The 23,382-nt window shown below is 44.3% G+C and overlaps 3 protein-coding genes across 11 annotated transcripts in view; all 3 read right to left on the reverse strand.

The window, feature by feature from the left end:
* Positions 1 to 117: 117 nt before the first annotated feature.
* LOC129868427 (centromere/kinetochore protein zw10 homolog) lies at positions 118 to 8,876 on the reverse strand. 3 transcript variants are annotated; one of them, XM_055942395.1, is made up of 15 exons: positions 8,710 to 8,876; positions 6,444 to 6,578; positions 6,222 to 6,323; positions 4,437 to 4,674; positions 4,014 to 4,199; positions 3,607 to 3,801; positions 3,318 to 3,454; positions 2,933 to 3,115; positions 2,423 to 2,652; positions 2,197 to 2,268; positions 1,911 to 2,080; positions 1,569 to 1,699; positions 953 to 1,084; positions 624 to 820; positions 118 to 397 (listed from the first exon to the last, which is right to left on the reverse strand). In XM_055942395.1, exons 2-15 carry the CDS (start codon positions 6,561 to 6,563, stop codon positions 241 to 243), a joined length of 2,250 nt encoding a protein of 749 aa, XP_055798370.1. In that variant the 5' UTR covers positions 6,564 to 6,578; positions 8,710 to 8,876; the 3' UTR covers positions 118 to 240. The 3 variants fall into 3 exon arrangements, with proteins under 3 accessions (XP_055798370.1, XP_055798369.1, XP_055798368.1); XM_055942394.1 differs by lacking the exon at positions 8,710 to 8,876 and adding an exon at positions 8,522 to 8,703 and having other exon boundaries at positions 4,014 to 4,166; XM_055942393.1 differs by lacking the exon at positions 8,710 to 8,876 and adding an exon at positions 8,522 to 8,703.
* A 99-nt stretch (positions 8,877 to 8,975) lies between these two features.
* LOC129868434 (G protein-activated inward rectifier potassium channel 4-like) lies at positions 8,976 to 13,158 on the reverse strand. Its single transcript, XM_055942405.1, has 4 exons — positions 13,015 to 13,158; positions 11,639 to 11,895; positions 10,255 to 11,464; positions 8,976 to 10,074 (listed from the first exon to the last, which is right to left on the reverse strand). Exons 2-4 carry the CDS (start codon positions 11,816 to 11,818, stop codon positions 9,881 to 9,883), a joined length of 1,584 nt encoding a protein of 527 aa, XP_055798380.1. The 5' UTR covers positions 11,819 to 11,895; positions 13,015 to 13,158; the 3' UTR covers positions 8,976 to 9,880.
* Positions 13,159 to 13,696: 538 nt separating this feature from the next.
* The window catches only part of LOC129868433 (ubiquitin carboxyl-terminal hydrolase 28-like), a 34,704-nt gene continuing 25,018 nt past the window's right edge, over positions 13,697 to 23,382 (reverse strand). For 6 of the 7 annotated variants that reach the window (XM_055942403.1, XM_055942404.1, XM_055942402.1 and 3 more), the window contains exons 19-26: positions 22,934 to 23,239; positions 22,536 to 22,631; positions 21,202 to 21,380; positions 20,894 to 20,972; positions 18,843 to 18,922; positions 18,577 to 18,700; positions 17,089 to 17,287; positions 13,697 to 14,417 (exon numbers count right to left, since the gene is read on the reverse strand). In XM_055942403.1, the coding sequence (XP_055798378.1) occupies positions 14,242 to 14,417; positions 17,089 to 17,287; positions 18,577 to 18,700; positions 18,843 to 18,922; positions 20,894 to 20,972; positions 21,202 to 21,380; positions 22,536 to 22,631; positions 22,934 to 23,239 (1,239 nt within the window). In that variant the 3' untranslated portion in view covers positions 13,697 to 14,241. The remainder of the gene's footprint in view (positions 14,418 to 17,088; positions 17,288 to 18,576; positions 18,701 to 18,842; positions 18,923 to 20,893; positions 20,973 to 21,201; positions 21,381 to 22,535; positions 22,632 to 22,933; positions 23,240 to 23,382) is intronic. The other variant, XM_055942399.1, reaches the window with a different exon arrangement.

Genomic DNA, 23,382 nt, shown 5'->3' on the forward strand with positions numbered 1-23,382 from the left:
GATATTTTTGTCTCAAACTGAAATTAGGTTAACTATTAGAATTTTAGCAACCAGGAATGGCAGTGATTTCTGCATATTGCATCTTAAAATATTTTTGAAAAGAAGCTGGACACAACATTGTATTTGAAATGCTGTTTTATCATATACAATGGCATATATTGCATTTAAATTCACAACTAGGCTTGAACAAAGACATTAATGAACACTGTTTTCTACAGCAGTGAAGGAAAGTGGTACAGCTTATTGGGGTCGTTTGTTGCAAGAGAGCAAAGGAGTCCATTTGATTTTGGTGAGAGCCACCGCCCGCCTCTCAGTGTTCTGGAACAAAGCTCGGATTAGGCTCTTCATATCGGAACTAGAGAACTCCAGCGCCAGTGGCCCTTTCCCCTCCGCCCACCTTCAGACAGCAAACAAGGACAAATCAACCAATTAGAGGACTCAGTGGTATACCAATCAAACATCAACCACAATTCTAAAAGTGTACACACAAGTAATCCAAATAAGAAACAGTAAATTATATAAATTAGTCGTGTGTTCACTTTTGGAATTGTGGTTGTCATAATTTGTTATGAAAATGAATAGCTTAATGGTGATTTGACAAGTTGAGAAGTTCATTTTTGTACCTGTCGACTATCTCCTGCAGGTTAGCTCGCAGCACTATGACCAGCTCCTTGAAGGTGATCCACTTCTTCACGTAAATGGGTACCTCCTCCTGGTACTTCTTGTTCTCCTCAGGCAGTGGAATGAACACCAGGGGTCCTTCCTCGATAATGGTCTGACAGAGGATTTGTAGGTGCTCCCCATCTTCAGTGGAGATATCCTAAAGAGCCAAATAGGATAGAAACCATGGGATGAGGAAGCCCACTCATTCAACCAAGATGAACTATATTTGCTCCCTGTAAAATCATTGCAGTAACACAAGCTACATTGTCAAATAAGAGCCTGCTCTCACCTCCAGCATCATGATTTTGGCAATCAACTCTGAGATGGCGGTGTTGAGGAGAATCCCCATGGCTTTACAGTATATGTTGACTGGTAGAACGTCTTGCCAGACGGTGCCCAGCCTTTTCAGCTGATGGATGACCTGCAAATGAAACAATCAATTTTCAGTAATGGAACAGTGACCCCATCCTATAAGAATTGTTAGTGCATTTGATACAAGCCAAGCATTGCTAACTTTTGATCTGAATCTTAAAGGGATAGTTCAGCCAACATTTATGTTTTTGTCAAATTCCTCTTACCTTGGGTTGTGTCTGTAGGCCAGTAGTGACAGCATCCACAATAATCTTTCGTTTACTTTTACCACAGCCAGGAGTTAGCATAATTAGCATTGTCCCAAAAATGAATGGCCTCCTGCTATGCTAATCATGCTTACTTAAAAAAAATAGTTGAACAATGCCTTTAACTGATGCTTAACTCACCATTTTAGAATGTCTGTCTGATAGTTGCCCTTTGAGAGAACTTATTTTAAAATACTACAGATATAATTCCATATTTGTGGCTACAGTTATCATACTCACAATTGTAGATCTCTTCCAGCGATATTGCCGGTTTACTTGAACACTGACCTGCCTGACGGCCTTGCTGGCTGCAGAGTAGTTGTCCTCGTCATCCAGGTTGGAGAAGTTGCGTGCGGTGGAGAGACGCTCCAGCATCTCTGTTCTCTGGACGTTCAGATGGGCCAGGAAGCAATGAGCGCCTGGGGAATATTGCTAGTCAGAGCTAGAAGTGTACATTCGCTTTTCATCTACTTTGGCGTTGAGATGTCGCTAGAACATGATTGACTCATATCTCCCAGGTCTCATTATCCTTTTTGGAAATAAAAAAAACAGCTCAACCTCCACAAAAGCCCATCAAGTGTGTAGCCATGCTAATGCTGGGCGAGCCATGGGACACGCTCCTTCCCTTACCCAGTTTCCTGAAGCCGGGCACCAGGTCCACAAAGGTGGCAGCACCCTCACTGAGGGGGTCAGGCAGGCGTGGACTGAACTGGTGGCCCAGGGTGAGCAGGTGGTGGGCGATGTACATGCAGTTGTTGTGCTGGATGGCCGCCAGATGTGGGAACTTGAGCAGGTTCTCTCTGGAGAGCAGAGAGACAGAGAGAAGTCAGTGAGACAGAGAGGAGGAAATGCTCATTCTGAAATTGATTATACATAAACAGCATTAAAAAAGAAGAAGACAACTGAATATACTCACTTATGGTATGTAGGCACAACATCATAGAATAGCTGGAATATATTCCGCACTGTGAAGAACAGTTGGGTAGCACTTTGAGGGACAAATATTAGAGAAGGAAAACATTTGTAATTTTTGCAACACAAACAACTTTAGTGAAACACTGGGCTAAAGCTGAAGAGTTAATATCATGTCATCATGTGCAGTGACAGTGGGTAACATGGTGCTGCGTAACATGAGAGCGTACCATTGGCTGGAGCTTCCCACAGCCTCGGACAGTGTGTGCAAAGCCAGCTCCATCAGCTGCTGCACCGACTCACTGATGCGACACACAGGCAGGCACAGCGTCCGCGCACCCAGCTGCTTCTCGTTCTCCAACCTGGACGCCTCAAGCTTCTTGGCCCCCTGCTTGCCCTTGATGTCTCCAGAGCCAGGGCTGGGCAGCATGGGGACGGAAAGCTTAGAATCTGGGGTGATCTGTTGGCAGGAAATTATGTTAGAAGTACATTCGAGTATAACCTATGTGCATTTACCTGCAGTTCAAGATGCAAAGCAGTTCACCTGTCCCAGCTGCATTTATTTTCTTCTCTGGGTATCTGTATGTTCTGATTTAGAACATGCATTCACATGTTGCAGTGGAAAGCAAACCACATACTGTGTACATCAGGTGTCAGATGTATGGCTATTGTCAGTGTACTTAATAATTAGAAACCACAAAGATAAGACCATGGATAGACTGCAGGAGAACATAACACACTTTGACGGTGTTGTGCATCTCGGAGGTCATCAGCTTGCGTGCCGCCACGATCACGTCTTTGCATTTCTTGCTGGCAAAGTGGCAGTTGACGTCCTGGGCATACTTGAGCAGCTCGGTGGAGTCTCCTCGGAGGTACTGCATCTCCTTCAAGGACTTCTCAAACTCCTCCGTCTCTTTGATCACCTAGGGGTGAGAACAAACATGGTGATATTAATGAATGACAGAATAAGAAGTCTCCTTGTTCTATATCAAGTCACTAGTTCCAAAAATATAGGGATGTGTATCTCTTTGATAAAACCGACTGTATTGCCTTTAAAATGAATTGTTTGTGCATTTGAGTGTATAGAGGTGTATTTGGAGTACTTGGTTAGCATTTGATACATACTGCACTGTACTGTTCAAGCTGGCAGCTATTGGTTGGGATGGAGTACAGGAGGCACTCAAGGATGATGCAATGAGACATCTCCTGCCATACCAGGTCTCCGAGTATCACAGACACTTTTCTCTCACCAACTGATACGTCTGCAAAGCAAAAGATACATGTCGTTATAGGGCCAATGGTAGTGCTCTGAAATGGTGGCTGGCATAGCAACTGGTTTCATATTTTCTATGACTAAAGGATCTCGACCAGCGCTAAATGACCAACAATTAGGAGTATTAGCAAGGGTGCCTACCTAGCAGGTGTGTGTGTAAGGTCTTGAGTACCATCAGGACCTTGGTGTAGACCTGTGAGGGGCTGGGGTGCTCATCGGGGGTCTCGGCAAACTGGAGAGAGATCAGGGTGCCCTCACCTTGCTGCTCCGTTACCTCCACGTTCAGAGAGGGGTACGTGATCAGGGGCTTCAGCAGGTACTTCAGCAGCACCTGGCCTAGAGTGGGGAGAGGCTGGCTGTCTCATGATGGACTAACAGGATGCTATGGAAGCAGCCTCACAGTGTATGTACAGAACAGAGAGGCATTCCAGATTATTAAAACTCAATAGTCAGACTAATTCAAACAGAAAATGATCTGTATTCAAATAATTTGATTCTGTCAGCTTTACAGTAAGAAAAACATTGACTGACTGGACACTGGGTCTTACTGAAGAGTTTGATCTTGTGTTGGAGTTCCCCCTGGATGGTCAGGGCCTGGAGGACACAGGAGAGCAGAGGCGGAGGGCTCTGCTGGGGCTCCTTGCTCCCACCCAGGGTCAGCTGGAGCTCAGTCTTCAGGAACGACTTCATCCCCGTCGGCTCTGAAAGGATGGATGGACACACACAACCAGTGTCTGTGGTGGCATGAATGAAGTGCAATTTACCGCCTTTAAAATAAAAACGTACAAAACACATTTTAAATAATATATTTATATCGGAGGATTCCATGTTGTACCCTTTGGAGTGCAGCTGACACACCTCAGGAAACCTACTTATCCTCAATACAATTGCACTAGAATGACACTACTTATGAGGCCAAGCATCAGCCCAGGGTCTACCCTAATCTATATGATGCCTGGTAGCCTTTTTACCTTTGGAAGGAGGCAGTTTCCAGACGGCCAGTCTCTTCCACTCGTCCCCCAGATGGTAGATGAGGTTCTCTCTCTGGACAGTGAGCTCTGAGCAGAGTGCTCTCAGCAGGGGCAGCTCAGAGCCTTTCCACGCCTTCAGAGAGTCTGCACTGTGCCGGGCATTTTCTAACTGTTTGGCCGCAATTACATACTTCTTCTCCAGTAGGGCTTTGTGAAACTCCTCCATTGCAATGTGAAACTAAATTGAACAGAAAAATTAACAAGAAAATGTATGACATGTAAAAATGCATTGACATTTACATTTGTGCATTATGATAAATAACACCATTCAGTTTAACAGGGCCATGTGTAGATATCAGTGGGGAACAGGTTAGGGCTACAGTGGGGAGTAGCCCATAACATATAGCCAACTTGCGAGATATTTGCCAACCCGTACCTGTGCCTGTTTGGCGATGCTTTTCCCAAGTCAAAGAGTACCATCCGTAGTCGGTGGATCATACTGATAAAGAAATCGTTGTTTGCGTCACCCACAAAAAAATTACATCCAATTGTTAATTAACGTATGCGTGGAAACACTGACATCCATTTGATTTGGAGGGGAGGGTGGTAGCATCTAACAATTTAATTCATTCCTGGGCAATGCAAACAATGATTTCCTCATCCAAGCCGTCCACCGACCACAGTGGGAAAAGCGTCTCCAAACAAATACACTACATGACCAAAAGTATGTGGACACCTGATTGTCAAACATCTCACTCCAGCATCATGGGCATTCATATGGAGTTGGTCCCCCCTTTGCTGCTACTCTTCTGGGAAGGCTTTCCACTAGATGTTGGAACATGGCTGCAGGGACTTGCTTCCATTCAGCCACAAGAGCATTAGGGAGGTCAGGCACTGATGTTAGGCGATTAGGCCTGGCTTACAGTCAGTATTTCAATTAATCCCAAAGGTGTTCGATGGGGTTGAGGTCAGAGCTCTGTGCAGACCATTATTCCTCCTCAACTTTACAGTTGGCACTATGCATTGGGACAGGTAGCGTTCTCCTGGCATCCGCCAAACCCAGATTCGTCCGTCAGTCTGCCAGATGGTGAAGTGTGATACATCACTCCAGAGGACGTGTTTCCACTGCTCCAGAGTTCAATGGTGGCGAGCTTTACACCACTTCAGACGACGCTTGGCATTGCGCATGGTGATCTTAGGCTTGTGTGCGGCTGCTTGGCCATGGAAACCCACTACATGAAGTTCCCGATGAACAGTTCTTGTGCTGACGTTGCTTCCAGAGGCAGTTTGGAACTCGGTATTGAATGTTGTAGTGAGTGTTGTAACCGAGGACAGACTTTTACGCGGTACGCGCTTCATAACTTGGTGGTCATGTTCTGTGAGCTTGTGTGGCCTACCACTTCGCGTCTGAGACGTTGTTTCTCCTAAATGTTTCCACTTCACAATAACAGCACTTACAGTTGACTGGGGAAGCTCTAGAAGTGCATAAATTTGACGAACTGAATTGTTGGAAAGGTGGCATCCTATGACGGTACCACGTTGAAAGTCACTGAGCTCTTCAGTAAGGCCAATGTTTGTCTATGAAGATTGCATGGCTGTGTGCTCGATTTTATACACCTGTGAGCAACGGGTGTGGCTGAAACAGCCGAATACACTAATTTGAAGGGGTGTTCACATACACTTTATATACACAAAAGAATCTTGCATGCCTCTCCAATGGTATGCCCCAAGACAGAATTTAACTGTACATGACTGTGAGCCTGTAGGGCTACAGCTGTGAGCTACCTCTTCTAGGTGCCTGAGCATGGCAATGACAGTAGTGTTTCTCTCCAGCTGCTGCTTTAGCTTGGCATATTCTGTCACGGCTGTATGTAGATTCTGCTGCACCTGTAAACACACATACACTTATTTTTAATAGTATGTCTCTGCCAACCGTGTCAGTTCGGTAACACCTCCCAAAAACACAAGGAGATTGCCAATGACTCATGAACAGTTCATGACGCTTACCTCTGTCTCAATGCAGCTTTTGAGGACATCAATTTCTTTAGAAACCTCTTCAGCCTGTCCCATGAGTACCTCTGCCCCCTGCATGCTGGGTAGAAACTCATTGTATCTCTTGTTGATCATGTCACATACCTCTTCCTATGGGGAGATAGAGAGAAACACCGATAGTGAGATTGAGGCAAATAATCAGAGGGAAATAATCAAAGTATAAGGCAATGACGAGAAGAGTCTGAAAGCTATACCATATTGCATAAATACCCCTGATAAAAAAGCAAGATATATTATTTTTCAATGTTGGCAGAGTAGGTAGGACAACCATGACACATCATTCAACACTGAACAGCTGTTTCAGTGTGGAATGGCCACGAGTAACCTAACTACCATGCTTCTTACTAAGACAACTTGTTCAGAACACGTTGCTAGATAACCTTGTCAAGAAGCTAGGTTGCTACAGCTACTTTGGCATGATCCTTGGCCTGTGGTCAGCTTGCTAAGCTTCCACAGACAAAGCTGTGGCATTGGCACCAAGGTAACATTAGATAGCAAGCAATTGGCTAACAGCGACTCCTTGTGGCTAGAAAGCTAACATTAGATTTACAGCTAACATTTATACAAACAAAAAAATTAACGCAACATGCAACAATTTGACAGAGTTACAGTTCATGTAAGGAAATCAGTCAATTTAAATCAAGTCATTAGACCCTAATCTATGGATTTCAAAACTGGGCAGGGGTGTAGCCATGGGTGGGCCTTGGAGGGTATAGGCCCACCCACTGGGGAGCAAGAATCGGAATTAGATTTTCCCCACAAAAGGGCATTATTACAGCCTCCCGAGTGGTGCAGCAGTCTAAGGCACTGCATCGCGTCACTACAGCCCTGGGTTAGATCCCAGGCTGTGTGACAGCCGGCCGTGACCGGGAGACCAATGAGGGGGCGCACAATAGGCCCAGCGTTGTATGGGTTAGGAGAGGGTTTGGCCGGCTGGGATTTCCTTGTCCCATCGCGCTCTAGCAACTACTTGCGGAGGGCTGGGCGCCTGCAAGCTGACTTCGGTCGCCAACTGGACAGTGTTTCCTCCAACACATTGGTGCGTCTGGCTTCCAGGTTAAGCGAGCAGTGTGTCAAGAAGCAGTGTGGCTTGGCAGGGTCGTGATTCGGAGGATACATGCCTCTCGACCTTAAGTGAGTCTGTAGTGGAGTTGCAGCGATGGGTCAAGACTGTAACTACCATTTGGATATCACCAAATTGTGGTAAAAAAAAAAAAGGTCTTAATTACAGACAGAAATACTCCTCAGTTTCATCAGCTGTCCTGGTGGCTGGTTTCAGACAATCCTGTAGGTGAAGCCGCCGGATGTGGTGGTCCTGAACTGGCGTGGTTACACGTGGTCTGCAGTTGTGGGGCCAGGTGGACGTACTGCCAAAATCACTAAAACGACATTGGAGGTGGCTTATGGTAGAGAAATTAACATTAAATTCTCTGACAACAGCTCTGGTGGATATTCTTGCAGTCAGCATGCCAATTGCCTGCTCCCTCTGTGGCATTGTGTTGTGACAAAACTGCATATTTTAGAGAGGTATTTTATTGTCCCCAGCACAAGGTGCACCTATGTAATGACCATGCTGTTGAATCAGCTTCTTCATACACAACACCTATCAGGTGGATGGATTATCTTGGCAAAGGACAAATACTCACTAACAGGGATGTAAACAAATGTGTGCACTCAATTGGAGAGAAAGATTTTTGTGCGTATGTAAAATTTAGGGGATCTTTTATTTCAGCTCATGAGACCAACACTTTACATGTTGCGTTTATATTTTTGTTGTGTGTAGCTAGCTAGAAAGCAAATCGTGTCATAATCGGGATAATATTCGCTAGCTAATTTAGCTAGTTAGTCCAGTCATCCTCGTGGTTTGTTCGCTAGCTAGTTAGATTGGGCTAGTCAGCCTAGCAAGACGGTTTCGAACGATAAAACCCAAGATTTTGTTCGCTTTTGTGATAAATTAGCCCAATTGTTTTGTTAGTTTACATTAGTTATTTCGCTGTCTAGTTAACGTGAGCTAGCTAAACTCGCCTGTTTACCTTAGTTTCCTCTACTTTCCGTGATCGCTTGCTAATTTTAGCAGCGATGTCTTCTTTTTCAAGTTTACCAGAACTAGCAAGGACTTCTGTCACGAAAGACGCCATGTTTGATTTGGAGAACATCTGACTAACTAGCTAGCAGCACCAAAACCATTCAGGCACTGTGCAGGCTGAAGAAACCAACTCACATAAACCAATCAAAAGCAAAGTTCCACTATGCCCAAGATTCTGTCCACGCCTAGGCCAGATTTGCGATTTAAAAGTGAGAAATACTGAACAAAACAAAAGCAATAAAAATAAGTAATACTGAAAGGACTAAATATCTTGCAGTCTGCCTTCTCCCTACAGCCTCTCAACTGTGTATGTCTGAGAGTGTTGGGGAATAGGCAGAAGACGACTTTACCTTCGAACCAAATGGACAATAAATAATCTATTATTGTCTATTCTATTAACAAATCAGCAACTGCAGTATATATTAGCAGTAGAGTTGTAGTCTGTCAATGAGAGGACCATTTATGTGATTAAATCAGTTTGATGTATTTCCCCCAAAAAATATTGGATAGACTGAGGGGGAACCTATAAATAATTATTCCCTTTTTGAGGGACGAATGTCATGACTTGTCAGGAAAAAAAATCAAAGTTTAATATGTCAAAAGGCAACCATATTAGAAAACTGGTGGAGGACACTTTAAGGCACTGTAGAGGACGGATATGTGTAATACATTTACATTAGGGACAGAGTAAACATAACAGCTGAACAACACTGACATCATTCAAATGTATCACATTTTGAAACATTATGGCCTTATCACTACATCATCATGAATTCACAATCACTATGAAATACATGTGACATTGTGATTTAAAACAGACTACAGATTTAACCTTTCAAAACAACAAAAATCCTGACAAAAACAAGAGGGAAGCAGTTTCAACACCTATAATGATTGGCTCCATATTTCTATGATTTGGGAGGTAGCAGTTTACAAATGTATGCGTAATGAACTACAACTATCCATTATGAACTATAAACTAGACACACAGACACATAAACAGTATTGTAATCTAACAAAGCACGGAGTCATGGCTGCATACTCATTACTACACTAACTTCTGTGTAAATCACCCACATGAATGCTGTCCCTGTAAACACAGTTCAAATTCTGGTTGAGGGTGTAGATTATCATGCGAATGTATAAGTCTTACTCTTTTGAAGAATGTTTGTCCACAATATTAGAGACAACAGGAAAGTTTGTCTCAGGGAGGGCAGGGAACTAAGGGCATTCACAGGGAACTTGGCCTTTAAATTCTATTAATACAAGGGCTGTTTGCTCAGTGTGAATAGTACAGTTCTATTATCTAAAAGAGGACCTCTTCTTTTTCATCACTCTTCTCTTTAGCACTAAGGGTGGGAGTTTGTACTGTGAAGGTTTTGTCAAATGCACCACGGTCCACCCGGTAAGACCCCTTTTCCAGAGACATGCAGGATTCAAATCGGTGGCCCCACAGAATCTCGTCCTCAGTGTAGGAGGTTCTGGCTTGGCATATCATACCTACAACACAGAAGAGACCACATTTTCCCCCACATTTTGCACAGCAAGGCATTTATGAGACGTTTAATCTTTACATATCTATCTCTTATGCTACAGTCACAGACATGATGGCATTACATTTTTTTCTAATGATTTTAGATATAATTTGAGGTCACATTCTAACATTCAAAGCTAACCAACCTGACGCCTCCACGATTCCCTCCAGAATGATGATGATCTCAAATCTCTCCCTTGTCAGGCGCTCAGCCCCTATTTCCCAGAAGGGGCTGCTCTCGTTGATGACATGTGTGATGGTCTGTGGCTCGACCAACAGGAGCCTGTCTCCTCCGGTATCGTAGCCCAGGTTGATCTCTGACTGCTCCAGTGGTATGAACTCGCCTTCCTTGGTCTGTCTGGACTTGATCAACTTGGCTCGTATCTTGGCGTCCACCATGTGACTCGCCCTCAGGTCTCCGATGCGGAAGAGGAGGCAGAGTTTCTCGTCGCGCTCCGATATGACACAGTGCTTGCTGAAGATCAGAGTCTGGGCTCTTTTCTGAGGCCGGGAGATCTTGACGAACATGCAGCCAACCATGAGGGCATCGATGATGGAGCCAATGATAGACTGGGCCATGAGGAGAACCACACCCTCCATGCAGTTGGCCGTCACCAATCTGGAGCCATAGCCAATGGTCCTCTGGCTCTCCACCGACAGAAGCAGGGCGGAGATGAAACTGTCCACATTCTCGAAGCACGGCTGCCATTGAGGGTCGTGGACGTGGGCCACGTCATCCCGCAGCCAGGCGTCTAGGAAGTAGATCTCGGCAAAGGCCACCCACGTGACAACGTAGCACATGGTGAAAACAAAGAGGAACCAACGGTACTTCAAGTCCACCAGAGTGGTGAAGATGTCCAAGAGGAAACGGCTCTTGTCCTCGATAGGGCCCAGGTTGACCCGACACTTCCCGTCTTTGGTGACGTAGCGCTGACGCTGCTTGTTGGCTGTGCCATAACTTGGCCTCTCGTCACATAGGAGTTTGCAGTGTGGCTTCTGGGGCTTGTTCTCACCACTTGTGCCATGGGCGGAGCTACGGGTGCTACCAAAGGGGCCACCAAAGGGAGCGCCTGAGTACCACCTGGAGCTGAAACGCTTGAGGTGGCATCCACGGTGAGAAGTGGCTGGCTCCTCAGTTGGGATGATGTACTGGCAGGTGTCTACCTCCTGGCTGATCAATCCTGCAACAACCTGATGGGGGCCAGGGCTCTGGGGCTGTGGCTGGGGGGATGCAGAGGGGGTTGGCTCAGGTGAGAGAACTGGGAAGTTGTCATAGTTGTTGTTATTTGAGCTGGGGATGAGAGAGATCCTTGTGGAGTGGAGCATTGTCAAAGCCATGTTGGATTTTGCTGCAACCTGAAAAAAATATGTTTTTTTTTTAAACCTGAATAATACAATTAATTGACTGACTCATACATTACATATATGATCTACAATGTATTTGTGTTGGAAACAGTATCCAGTGTCAACACAACCCACTGAACAATATCCCAAAACACAAATGAACAAAATTGACTCTGCAATAGGTACCCTCTTTGGATATGGGGTGAAGCATGTTGATTCTGGGGGTGGTCTAGGGAGGTGTTTGGCTGTGAGAGTCTGTGCTGGTGGAATTGAGTTCCTGCGGGGGTCAATTCTCGTAGGACTCCTGTAGTCACCGTTATGGGGCTCGTGTAATGTCACCCTGCTGCACATCATGTTGAAAGCCATCAACAAGACTACTGTAGATTCCTGTGCTCTGTGTGGCAGTTGAACTACCGAGGGCCCAGAAAGTTGATTTCTTGTTCCTGTTGAAGCAATAGAATCCGATTGAGAGTTGACACACAATTATCAACCACCACTACAGAGGAAAGAGACTAAATGAAACTCTTCCACCAAGTAATACTGGTGGAACTTAACTCCTTATATTCTGATTATGGACAGTCATATTTCATAGTTCAGGGATTGTTAGTAGGCTAAATCCAGCTGTGGGTCAGTGGGTGTATGCCAGATCTCTGATACGCTGAGGGTGTTCTTTCAACAGATGGTTCCCTCTCCTCAGGATACATTCTTATATCATTCCTTCCCCTCTCCTCCCCTGCCCCCAACAACTTTCAGATCGTACCAATCTGGCTTACGTCGTGTGATATCATCGGTCTCTGCTGGATATAATTAAACCATAGAGATTACGATTGATCCTCTAAATTAATCTGGTAACAACCAAGGCGCATGGTGATGGATGAGGAGATTACGGTTTTACTCTTACTTACGAGGGCTTAGATAATTGATTTGCCCAGATGTGGCCAAATAAACCCCGGGCAAATCTCGATTTCTTGTTGTCACTGTTTCTGTTCGTGTTGTCACTCACTATCTCCCCTACTGGACCGCAAAAACAGCTCGTAGCGGCAGACGTGCTGCGCTGCGTGGAGGATTTCAGGACCACATCAATATCGACTCTGACTCCAGAGTGCAGCAGACCGTGAACTGCCCAAGGCATTGTAATCAACAGTACTAATTGCACTCCAAATGTTTTTCTGCACAGGAAAAACTAGAGATATCTCATTACACCTTATCTGTAGAATAGTTGTGATAATACATGTTTGATGTGCAGCTAATGTTGAACAACATCTTCTTTGTAAATGTGTTGATTTTACACAGATGGGCTTCACCAATTCTGAGATGTGTAGCCCATTCCTAAAAGTTACATAATACTGTAAAACAATTCACTCTTTGCTTTTTTCAGTTGCAACCTTAAAACAACATCCTTATAACCAGACCAACACCAGAAGAAATGTGCTAGAACAACCTGGGAAACTATACAAACACAAACGGAGAGGGAAAGTAAGGGATGGAGGTATGTATGTCTGTACATTAAGGAGAGTCATCATAACTAACTGCCAAAAGAAAGACAACAAACTGAACCATACCTGAATAGAGATGCCAGTAGTTGTTCTCAGTTTGGGATCATCTTCCACTGGAGAGATAACAAGCAGCTATCAAAAATAAATACAAGCGAGATGGCTTTTTGTGGTAAAGCTGGTGCTGTGGTTTCTCTCCCAGTGATGTCAAGGCGAACTGGCAGGATGCCTGCTGTCCAGCTGCGGACCAGAGGGGGCTGTCCCACACTCCCCCCTCACCTCCGTCTGCTCACACAGGGAGGTCAGCTGTTTATCTTCTCATGGGGTCAGCAGGGCTGGCGAGCTGTACAGGAAGTAGTACGGCACCATGGGAAGTGACAAATAAACAACAAACACAATGCACAGTACAGAAATGTTAAGTTGGTCGTTGGACAATCAATATTGTTTTCTCTGTGTGTGTGTGTGTGTGTGTGTGTGTGTGTGTGTGTGTGTGTGTGTGTGTGTGTGTGTGTGTGTGTGTGTGTGTGTGTGTGTGTGTGTGTGTGTGTGTGTGTGTGTGTGTGTGTGTGAGAGAGACAAGGGGTGGTGTAAGGTGAAAGACAGAAATATAGATTGAAAAAAGGTTTGCATAATATATCAGAAATATAGATTAAAAAAGGTTTGCATAATATATCAGAAATATAGATTGAAAAAAGGGGACAGACACAAAAGAAGACTAGAGAGCAAAGCAAGGAGAAAAGAACAACAGAAATAACAGAAAGTTTGAAAGTTTATTGAGCGTCAATACAGGTTTAAACAAGTGGAAATCAGAGGAGTGGAAGGAAAGGCTTACATATATAAACAAGATAATACAAAACAAGATAGGTTTGGACAAAGGAAACTGAATTTCTACGCTCACGGCAATCCTAATTCATCATGATACATGTAAAATATCTAAGAAACTATAAAAATACTCTTTCTGTGTTTTCACTTTCTTAAAGCACACCTGCATAGGTTCAAAGCACTAATACCTTAATAATGCATAATAAAGAAATCTCTCCAACTCTCCTTGATGTCTCTGTGAGTATCATATGAGCGTATACGCTCTGCCTCAAGTCACTCAGAATCTACAACATTTTCCAGTTTAGAAAAATATGGTAAAAGCACGTTAAAAAGTAATATAAAAAACTGCTTTGCAATACTAGGCAAAAATTCAGTGTTTGTCAACTCTACATCAGGATAAAAACGTTAGCGGTCGTTGGCTGGCGTACGGGCCTTGACACTTATTCTCAGAAGCTGACCTCTGACCCCTTGACCTTACTTGACGGCGACCACAGAGGTGTTGGTGATAGACTCCATGATGGCGGCCAGGCGGCTGCACAGGTCATGGGGCACTTTGGAGCGCACTGTTGGTGGATCTTTTAGAACCACCATCTCTGTTGAGCAGTCCAGAACCCTGGGCAGAAACTCACCCAGCTTCTCCTGTAGGGAGTCTGAAAAGGAGTGGAAGGGGTGAGAGGGAGAGAAAGACTTAGAGCTTCCATGAGAGGAGTAAAATACAGTTAAGACTGCCAGGTGAGCAAGAGATACAGTTGAAGTCGAACGTTTACATACACTTTAGCCAAATACATTAAACTCAGTTCACAATTCCTGACATTTCATCCTATTAAAAATTCCCTGTCTTAAGTCAGTTAGGATCACCACTTTATTTTAAGAATGTGAAATGTCAGAATAATAGTAGTAGAGAGAATTATTTATTTCAGCTTTTATTTCTTTCATCACATTCCCAGTGGGTCAGAAGTTCACATACACTCAATTAGTATTTGGTAGCATTGCCTTTATATTGTTTAACTTGGGTCAACTGTTTCAGGAAGCCTTCCACAAGCTTCCCACAATAAGTTGGGTGAATTTTGGCATATTCCTCCTGACAGAGCTGGTGTAACTGAGTCAGGTTTATAGGCCTCCTTGCTCGCACACGCTTTTCAGTTCTGCACACAAATATTCTATTGGATTGAGGTCAGGGCTTTGTGATGGCCACTCCAATACCTTGACTTTGTTGTCATTAAGCCATGTTGCCGCAACTTTGGAAGTATGCTTGGGGTCATTGTCCATTTGGAAGACCCATTTGCGACCAAGCTTTAACTTCCTGACTGATGTCTTGATGTTGTTTCAATATATCCACATCATTTTCTTCCCTCATGTTTCTTCCCCATCTATTTTGTGAAGCGCACCAGTCCCTCCTGCAGCAAAGCTCCCCCACAACATGATGCTGCCACCCCCTTGCTTCACGGTTGGTATGGTGTTCTTCCGCTTGTGAGCCTCCCCCTTTTTCCTCAAACATAACGATGGTCATTATGGCCAAACAATTCTATTTTTGTTTCATCAGACCAGAGGACATTTCTCCAAAAGTACGAACTTTGTCCCCATGTGCAGTTGCAAACTGTAGTTTTTTTTATGGCGGTTTTGGAGCAGTGGCTTCTTCCTTGCTGAGCGGCCTTTCAGGTTATGTCGATATAGGACTCGTTTAACTGTGGAAATAGATACTTTTGTACCTGTTTCCTCCAGCATCTTCACAAGGTCCTTTGCTGTTGTTCTGGGATTGATTTGCACTTTTCGCACCAAAGTACGTTCATCTCTAGGAGACAGAACGTGTCTTCTGAGCGGTATGACGGCTGCGTGGTCCCATGGTGTTTATACTTGCGTACTATTGTTTGTACAGATGAATGTGGTACCTTCAGGTGTTTGGAAATTGCTCCCAAGGATGAACCAGACTTGTGGAGGTCTACAATTATTTTTTCTGAGGTCTTGGCTGATTTCTTTTGATTTTCCCATGATGTCAAGCAAAGAGTCACTGAGTTTGAAGGTAGGCCTTGAAATACATCCACAGGTCCACCTCCAATTGACTCAAATTATGTCAATTAGCTTATCAGAAGCTTCTTAAAGCCATGACATAATTTTCTGGAATTTTCCAAGCTGTTTAAAGGCAGTCAACTTAGTGTATGTAAACTTCTGACGCACTGGAATTGTGATACAGTGAATTATCAGTGAAATAATGTGTCTGTTATTAACAATTGTTGGGAAAATTACTTGTGTCATGCACAAAGTAGATGTCCTAACCGACTTGCCAAAACTATAGTTTGTTAACAAGAAATTTGTGTGGTGGTTGAAAACGAGTTAATGACTCCAACCTAAGTGTATGTAAACTTCCGACTTCAACTGTACATGCTAACACATTGGTTTAGGTCAGGGATCTGTGCAGGCCAGTCAAGTTCTTCCACACCGATCTCGACAAACTAATTCTGTATGGACCTCATTGTGCACTAGGGCATTGGCATGCTGAAACAGGCAAGGGCCTTCCCCAAACTGTTGCCACAAAGTTGGAAGCACAGAATCGTCTAGAATGTCATTGTATGCAATAGTGTTAAGAGTTCCCTTCACTGGAACTAAGGCAGATAGACAAATCTGGGTTTCGCGGATGCCAGGAGAACTCTGTCGGACTGCCAGATTGTGAAGCTCGATTCATCACTCCAGAGAATGTGTTTCCACTGCTCCAGAGTCCAATGGTGGCAAGCTTTAACACCACTCCTGCCGACGCTGGCCATTGCGCATGGTGATCTAGGCATGTGTGCGGCTGCTCGGCCATGGAAACCCATTTCATGAACCCCCCAACGAACAGTTCTTGTGCTGACGTTGCTTCCAGAGGCAGTTTTTGAACTCGGTAGTGAGTGTTGTAACCGAGAACAGACTTTCACTCGCTACCCTCTTCAGGACTTGGCGGTCCCGTTCTGTGAGCTTGTGTGGCCTACCACTTTGCGACTGAGACGTTGTTGCTCCTAGACGTTTCCATTTCCCAATAACAGCACTTACAGTTGACTGGGTCAGCTCTTGCAGGGCAGAAATGTGACAAACTTACTTGGAGAGATGGCATCCTATGATGGTGCCACGTTGAAAGTCATTGAGCTCTTCAGTAAGGCCATTCTACTGCCAATGTTTGTCTATGGCGATTGCATGGCTTTGTGCTCGATTTTATACACCTGTCAGCAACGGGTGTGGCTGAAATAGCCGAATCCACTCATTTGAAGGGATGTCCACATACCTTTGCATATATTTAACACAGCTTGGATAAAGCCCAGTAAAAACCTCTTCCCCTTCACCTGTCCTCACCATCCAGGTCTACTCCCAGGTAAGAGCACCAGTGGCTGCGTACAGCCTCCATGGTGTCCAGGTCTTCCTGGCTGACCATGTCCGGCCGGCTCATCAGGTGCATGCAGGGGATGACCGCCTCGTTCATGATGATCATGCCCTCCTCCATGTCGCTCACCTCGCCGCTCCTGAACAGGGTGGCCGCGTTGTCATTCATCTCCTAGGAAGGGGGCAGAAGGGGGAGAACAGGGGACATGCAGGTGCAGTGTCACTATGGAGTCTCTTTGGATAGTTTGTGTTTTCCGGTTAAGATCCTGGGGAATTCATGTACAAATTAACCCCATAACAAACACAAAAAGTGGCTGCAACCAGGTATTTTCTAGCTTGAAATGAAAAACAAGACTTGTTCCTAAATAAATGCAACAATTTTAGTGAGCTGTTGAATGTGGGGCTGAAAATACAGAGCTTCATCAAGGTGAAATCCCAAGTACTTGTATAATGACACCACCTCTATTGGTTCATTTTGCAAAGTGACTGAGGCAGAGAAGGGGGTTGCTTTCTTGATCTGGAGAATTCCATTAGTTCTCTGCATTTCAGATCAATTTTAACTGAAAGAGGTTATGTTGGACAACAAACACTTCCTGCAATTTGAGAAATGCCTCATCTAGTGTGGGAGCAGTGCTATAGATGGTGTCATCTGCATACAGATGTAGGATCTTAATTTGAGCCAGTTTGATAAAGAAGGGAAATAACCCTGCAGAACAGGAAATGTGAATTATTAGTCTAGAGATAAGTAGTCTATACACGCATAACGTTTTATTATACTATATAGCAGGGCTATTTAACGCCAGCCCTATGAATTTTTTTACTCACACTGAAGTTTAGCTTATTATTCCCTATATTATTAACATTTAATATACATTATATATTCCCTATAATATACATAATTATATATTCCCAACTGACAACATCAGTCTCATGTCCAAAATCTTTTTTAAACTTTCAAAGTGAGCATCTGTATTTTTATTTTACCGTTATTTTACCAGGTAAGTTGACTGAGAACACGTTTTTGCAGCAACGACCTGGGGAATAGTTACAGGGGAGAGGAGGGGGATGAATGAGCCAATTGTAAACTGGGGATTATTAGGTGACCATGATGGTTTGAGGGCCAGATTGGGAATTTAGCCAGGACACCGGGGTTAACACCCCTACTCTTACGATAAGTGCCATGGGATCTTTAATGACCTCAGAGAGTCAGGACACCCGTTTAACGTCCCATCCGAAAGATGGCACCCTACACAGGGCAGTGTCCCCAATCACTGCCCTGGGGCATTGGGATATTTTTTAGACCAGAGGAAAGAGTGCCTCCTACTGGCCCTCCAACACCACTTCCAGCAGCATCTGGTCTCCCATCCAGGGACTGACCAGGACCAACCCTGCTTAGCTTCAGAAGCAAGCCAGCAGTGGTATGCAGGGTGGTATGCTGCTGGTATCATCAGTAGCACTCACTTTGAGACACCTCCTCCTGTAAAATGCAATAAGCGACTGCTCCATCCCTCTCTTCTCCCCTCTCCTCAGTAGCATGGCGTTGTCTTTGTAGGCGTGGTTGAGGTAATTCAGCGCCTCGCGCACCCTGGTGGAACACAATGATGATATTACGTCATGACACGTCAGCCCACTGATGACATCACATAAGACAGTCAGCCCACTCACTCAAACCACCATATAGGCTGATCATGTAGGGGCAGGGCCCCAGTTGCCATGACAACACTTACTTTCCATGCTGGTACTGTTCCAGGCCCGTCAGCAGGTAGACAAACACTGTCCGGAATAGGCTGTAGTCATCATGCCATTGCTGAGGAGAAGAGCACACAGACACATTCAATTCAAGTTTGGGCTGGTTTCCAATGGAGAAAAATGTCTACCTAGAGTTTCGGTGTAGATAATATACAGTACCTGGCTCCTTCCATCAGTCATCAATGCTTGTGTAATGCAACAAATTCTAAGATTTTACTGAGTTACAGTTCATACAAGGAAATCGATCAATTGAAATAAATGAATTAGTCCCTAATCTATGGATTTCACATGATTGGGCAAGGGTGCAGCCATGGGTGGGCCTGGGAGGGCATAGGACCACCCACGGGGGAGCTAGGCTCAGCCAATCAGAATGAGGTTTTCCACACAAAAGGGCTTTATTACAGACAGAAATATGCCTCAGCACCCCCTCAGATGATCCCACAGGTGAAGAAGCCGGATGTGGAGAACCTGGGCTGGCGTGGTTACAAGTGGTCTGTGGTTGTGAAGAGTTGGAAGTACAGTACTGCCAAATTCTCTAAAATGACGTTGGAGGCGACTTATAGTAGAGAAATGAATAAATTATCTGGCAACAGCTCTGGTGGATATTCCTGCAGTCAGCATCACATCTGTGGTATTGTGTTGTGTGACAAAATAACACATTTTAGAGTGGCCTTTTATTGTTCCCAGGACAAGGTGCACCTGTGTAATGTTAATGCTGTTTAATTAGCTTCTTGATATGCCACACCTGTTAGGTGGATGGATTATCTTGGCAAAGGAGAAATGCTCACTAACCGTGATCTAAACACATTTGCGATCAAAATTTGAGAGAAATAAGCTTTTTGTGCGTATGGACAATTTATGGAATCGTTTATTTCAGCTCATGAAATATGGGACCAACACTTTACATGTTACATTTATATTTGTGTTCAATATAAATAAGCCTTTTTATTCAGTTTTGATCAAATTGTCCTCATGTGAAATGACACAAGGGCACCATTAATCACTGATTGTCTTGGATTCTTTATGATTGGTGGAACAAACTGCTTGTCAGTGAGGCCAAAATGGTGGAAAATCAGAGTTTAGAGGTAATAATCATTCATACTCTGTAACCATGTTTCCATCCAACAATTTTTATGTGAGTAAAAGTTTGTATGCTGGTGACATGATCGGTGCCTGGCTGCCAATTGGCAAATAATTATGAACTCCAATAACCAGATAAAAAAAATATTAAATCCACTTTTTGCACAGAGTGAGGAGTTCCTTCGCCATTTTAGCTGACTGACATTTCCCATTATCTTTGCTGAAAGTAGTCATTTCTAAGCGCCGCGGCCATAGAAGATGACAGCTCGCCACACAGTGCGATTCCAACAACGCAAACAAAGATCTACACACATGCCAGAGGCATTTCTCACCTGGTACAATATATATTCCTCTACACTCTTAGAAGAAAAGCTGCTATATAGAACCTAAAAGGGTTCTTCGGCTGTCCCCATAGGAGAACCATTTGAAGAACCCTTTTGGTTCCAGGTAGAACCCTTTTGGGTTCCATGCAGAGCCTTTTCTATAGAGGATTCTACATGGAACCAAAAAAAGGTTCTGCATGGAACCAAAAAGGGGTTCTGCATGGAACCAAAAAAGGGTTCTGCATGGAACCAAAAAAGGGTTCTGCATGGAACCAAAAAAGGGTTCTGCATGGAACCAAAAAGGGTTCTGCATGGAACCAAAAAGGGTTCTCCATGGAACCAAAAAGGGTTCTCCAAATGGGGACAGCCAAAGAACCGTTTTGGACCCCTTATTTCTAAGAGTGTCGTTATCCGAGTTCCACCTGCAACTGGAAACAGGCGTTTAGAAGACACAGGTGCCTTCCAAATCGAGAATAAAGAAAGGATTGGCAGTAAAGGTTGTTTGAAAATAAGTTTACTATGCTTTCATTAGACCATCACATCAACCTTCAGTACAAGCTAGCTTAGTTATGCCGCTGTCGGTTGATTCTGGATTGGCTAAGGGAAACGTATCTATTGACACATACCATATATTCCTCCATATCCATATCCTCTGGCTTGATGAGGCGTAGTTTGGCACGGGCCTCTCTCATGATACTAATGGACCTACACAGGAAGTGATGACACAGGAAGGGATGATTTGCTCCACAGCAATATACCTATGAATAATACTGTCAACTTGATGACAATGTTGATGATCAATTATTTTTAATTATTCAACAAATCATTGTAAGAAAAGCAGCAAGTACATTTACAATGAAATGACAAAACATGAACACATTTGAAGTTTTTAAATATACATTTCAATGTATGTCAGAAAGTTGTGCTGACTGACCTGTCGTCGAAGCTGAGGTTGCGGTCGGTGAAGCCCTCCAGCAGGGTCCTCTCTATGACGCGACTGGGCGCCTGGTTCTGGAAGAAGTAGACCAGGGCATGGTGCAGGCGCGGGTCCTGCTGGGGAGTGGTCTCCTCCTGAGACAACTCAAACAGACGGGAGTACTCCTCCTGGAACGCCTGGGGAGAGGGGTGTGAGGGATGTTAGAGGTGTGTGTAAGTATGTGTGTCTGTGTGTTCTTTGTCGGGTACTGAGGTGTGTGGTACAAATAACATCCTACAAAAAACTGTACAAGAGTGAATGATATCTTAATTTCCTCCTCCTTGATTGGAGTGTGAGGTCCCAACAGTATACTTTTTCTAACAAGTGGTTTTAATAAGTACATGGAGTAGCCAGACAATTAGAAAAAGTAGCCAACCAGGGAATTCCGGGCAGGTGGAGTCCGGGGGAGCACACCATGCGTGAATTTACTTTAACAACCTGAGTAGCTTTCTATGACTTTACAATAAAAATGACTTTAAATTTATGAATTCAGTGTGTTGCTACTTGTTGTGGATATCGTCTAGGCCTAGGCCTATATAATCAGGACAATTTTCCAAGTTAGATACCCTTTAACATTAAACCGGTCTTCTCTTGAGATTGACAGCTTTACTGCAAGATATGAATTGCCACAACGATGTTTGTTCTTCAAATTATGTATTTTATTGACTCCGATGCTGTGGACACTTAGGGAAAGGAAACCAATGTGTCATTTTGTAATGGGTGAACTATCCCTTTAACAGTTTGGCCTGTCAATCAATCAATCACTGTGGGTGGGATTGTCAGGGGAGGGGGCAGAATGTTTGAGTCACACAGTTGGTAGGGTTTCAGTCCTGGTGGCCATTTGATTAATTGTTCAGCAGTCTTATGGCTTGGGGGTAGAAGCTGTTAAGGAGCCTTTTGGTCCTAGACTTGGCGCTCCGGGTACCGCTTCCCGTGCGGTAGCAGAGAGAACAGTCTATGACTTGGGTGACTCAATAGATGACTAGAAGATGCATATTGTTCTTTCTAGAGGGAGAGGGCTATACAGACTTTTCTGACTAGCGAATTTAAACTTTTAAATTAAAGAAGCCTAGTTAAGTTATGAAGTGAAAAAAAGTAGCCGGCTGAGTGTGAGCGGTTATGGAAAACAATGCCTATGGCGCAAGTCTGCCAAGACTCTACCTCTCCCATATATGTATGTGCATATACCTCAACAAGAGGAGAAAGACAAAATGTTTACATGTATAACATTGTAGAAGACATAGACTAGCGAGATGATAATGAGCGAGTAATAAGGATACAGCCTACTTTACCTTGATGAGGCCAGCCTCAGGGCCATCCTTGTCGAACACCTGTCGGGCTTTGGCTATGGCCATAATGATGCCCTGCATGGCAGGAGTTAGCATCATCTTAAACACCACAGAGAAGGACAAAGAATTAGAGCAAGTCCACACACAAACAAACTCCTATAGCAGCAACGCACCTTTCAGCGATCCATGTATGCGGTCTCCATTCATTGAATATATGCAAGCTATAATAGTCATATTTGAAGCAACAGCCAAAGACTGTCATTGCCCAAAATGTATCTAAACAATTTTCTAACCAAAAACCAATAGAAGTCCATGTAACATGGAACAGCATGCTCTCAATTTATTATTATTAAGTGGTATTTATTCATGTAAGTTAAATAAAGTTAGTAGCGGCTCTCTACCTCTTCATTGTAGCCGTCAGTGTCGGCCCGGACCAGGATCCTGCCCACGTTGGGGATCTCCACCTCCGACACCACATTCTCTGGTTGCTGCTGCCTGCTTCTGGTCGCCGCCGGGGCGTCCTGATCATCCTCGTCGTCTGCCTGGGTGTCAGGCGCTGCTGCAGCTTCCGCCACTGCCTCTCTGAACTCAGTCTCGCTGTCTGTCTCAGTGGTGACGTCTGTGGAGGGGTCAGGGGTCACAGCTGCAGTCTGGGCCTGGCCACTCATCTCTGCTGCAGGGCTCGGAGACTGAGGTGGGGGGAGCTGCTGGGGATATGAAGTTGACATGAACGTTTTAGTCATTTAGCAGACGCTCTTATCCAGAGCAACTTACAGTTAGTGCATTAATCTTAAGATAGCTAGGAGGGAACAATCACAGGCATAGAAAGGGTATTTTTTGTCAATAAAGC

The sequence above is a fragment of the Salvelinus fontinalis genome, chromosome 13 (genome assembly GCF_029448725.1).
Source record: "Salvelinus fontinalis isolate EN_2023a chromosome 13, ASM2944872v1, whole genome shotgun sequence".
Classification (NCBI taxonomy): domain Eukaryota; kingdom Metazoa; phylum Chordata; class Actinopteri; order Salmoniformes; family Salmonidae; genus Salvelinus; species Salvelinus fontinalis.

Excerpts from the sequence above, each read along its gene's own strand:
- LOC129868434 (XM_055942405.1), bottom strand. The coding sequence starts at position 11,818 with ATGGCTTTCAACATGATGTGCAGCAGGGTGACATTACACGAGCCCCAT. Across the intron at positions 11,465-11,638 it reads TCACCCCATATCCAAAGAGG|GTTGCAGCAAAATCCAACAT; the intron begins GTACCTATTGCA and ends TATTTTTTTCAG. Across the intron at positions 10,075-10,254 it reads GGGAATCGTGGAGGCGTCAG|GTATGATATGCCAAGCCAGA; the intron begins GTTGGTTAGCTT and ends TCTGTGTTGTAG.
- LOC129868427 (XM_055942393.1), bottom strand. The coding sequence starts at position 8,644 with ATGTTCTCCAAATCAAACATGGCGTCTTTCGTGACAGAAGTCCTTGCT. Across the intron at positions 4,200-4,436 it reads GAAACTGCCTCCTTCCAAAG|ACACTGGTTGTGTGTGTCCA; the intron begins GTAAAAAGGCTA and ends ATGCCACCACAG. Across the intron at positions 1,700-1,910 it reads GCCCGGCTTCAGGAAACTGG|GCGCTCATTGCTTCCTGGCC; the intron begins GTAAGGGAAGGA and ends AATATTCCCCAG.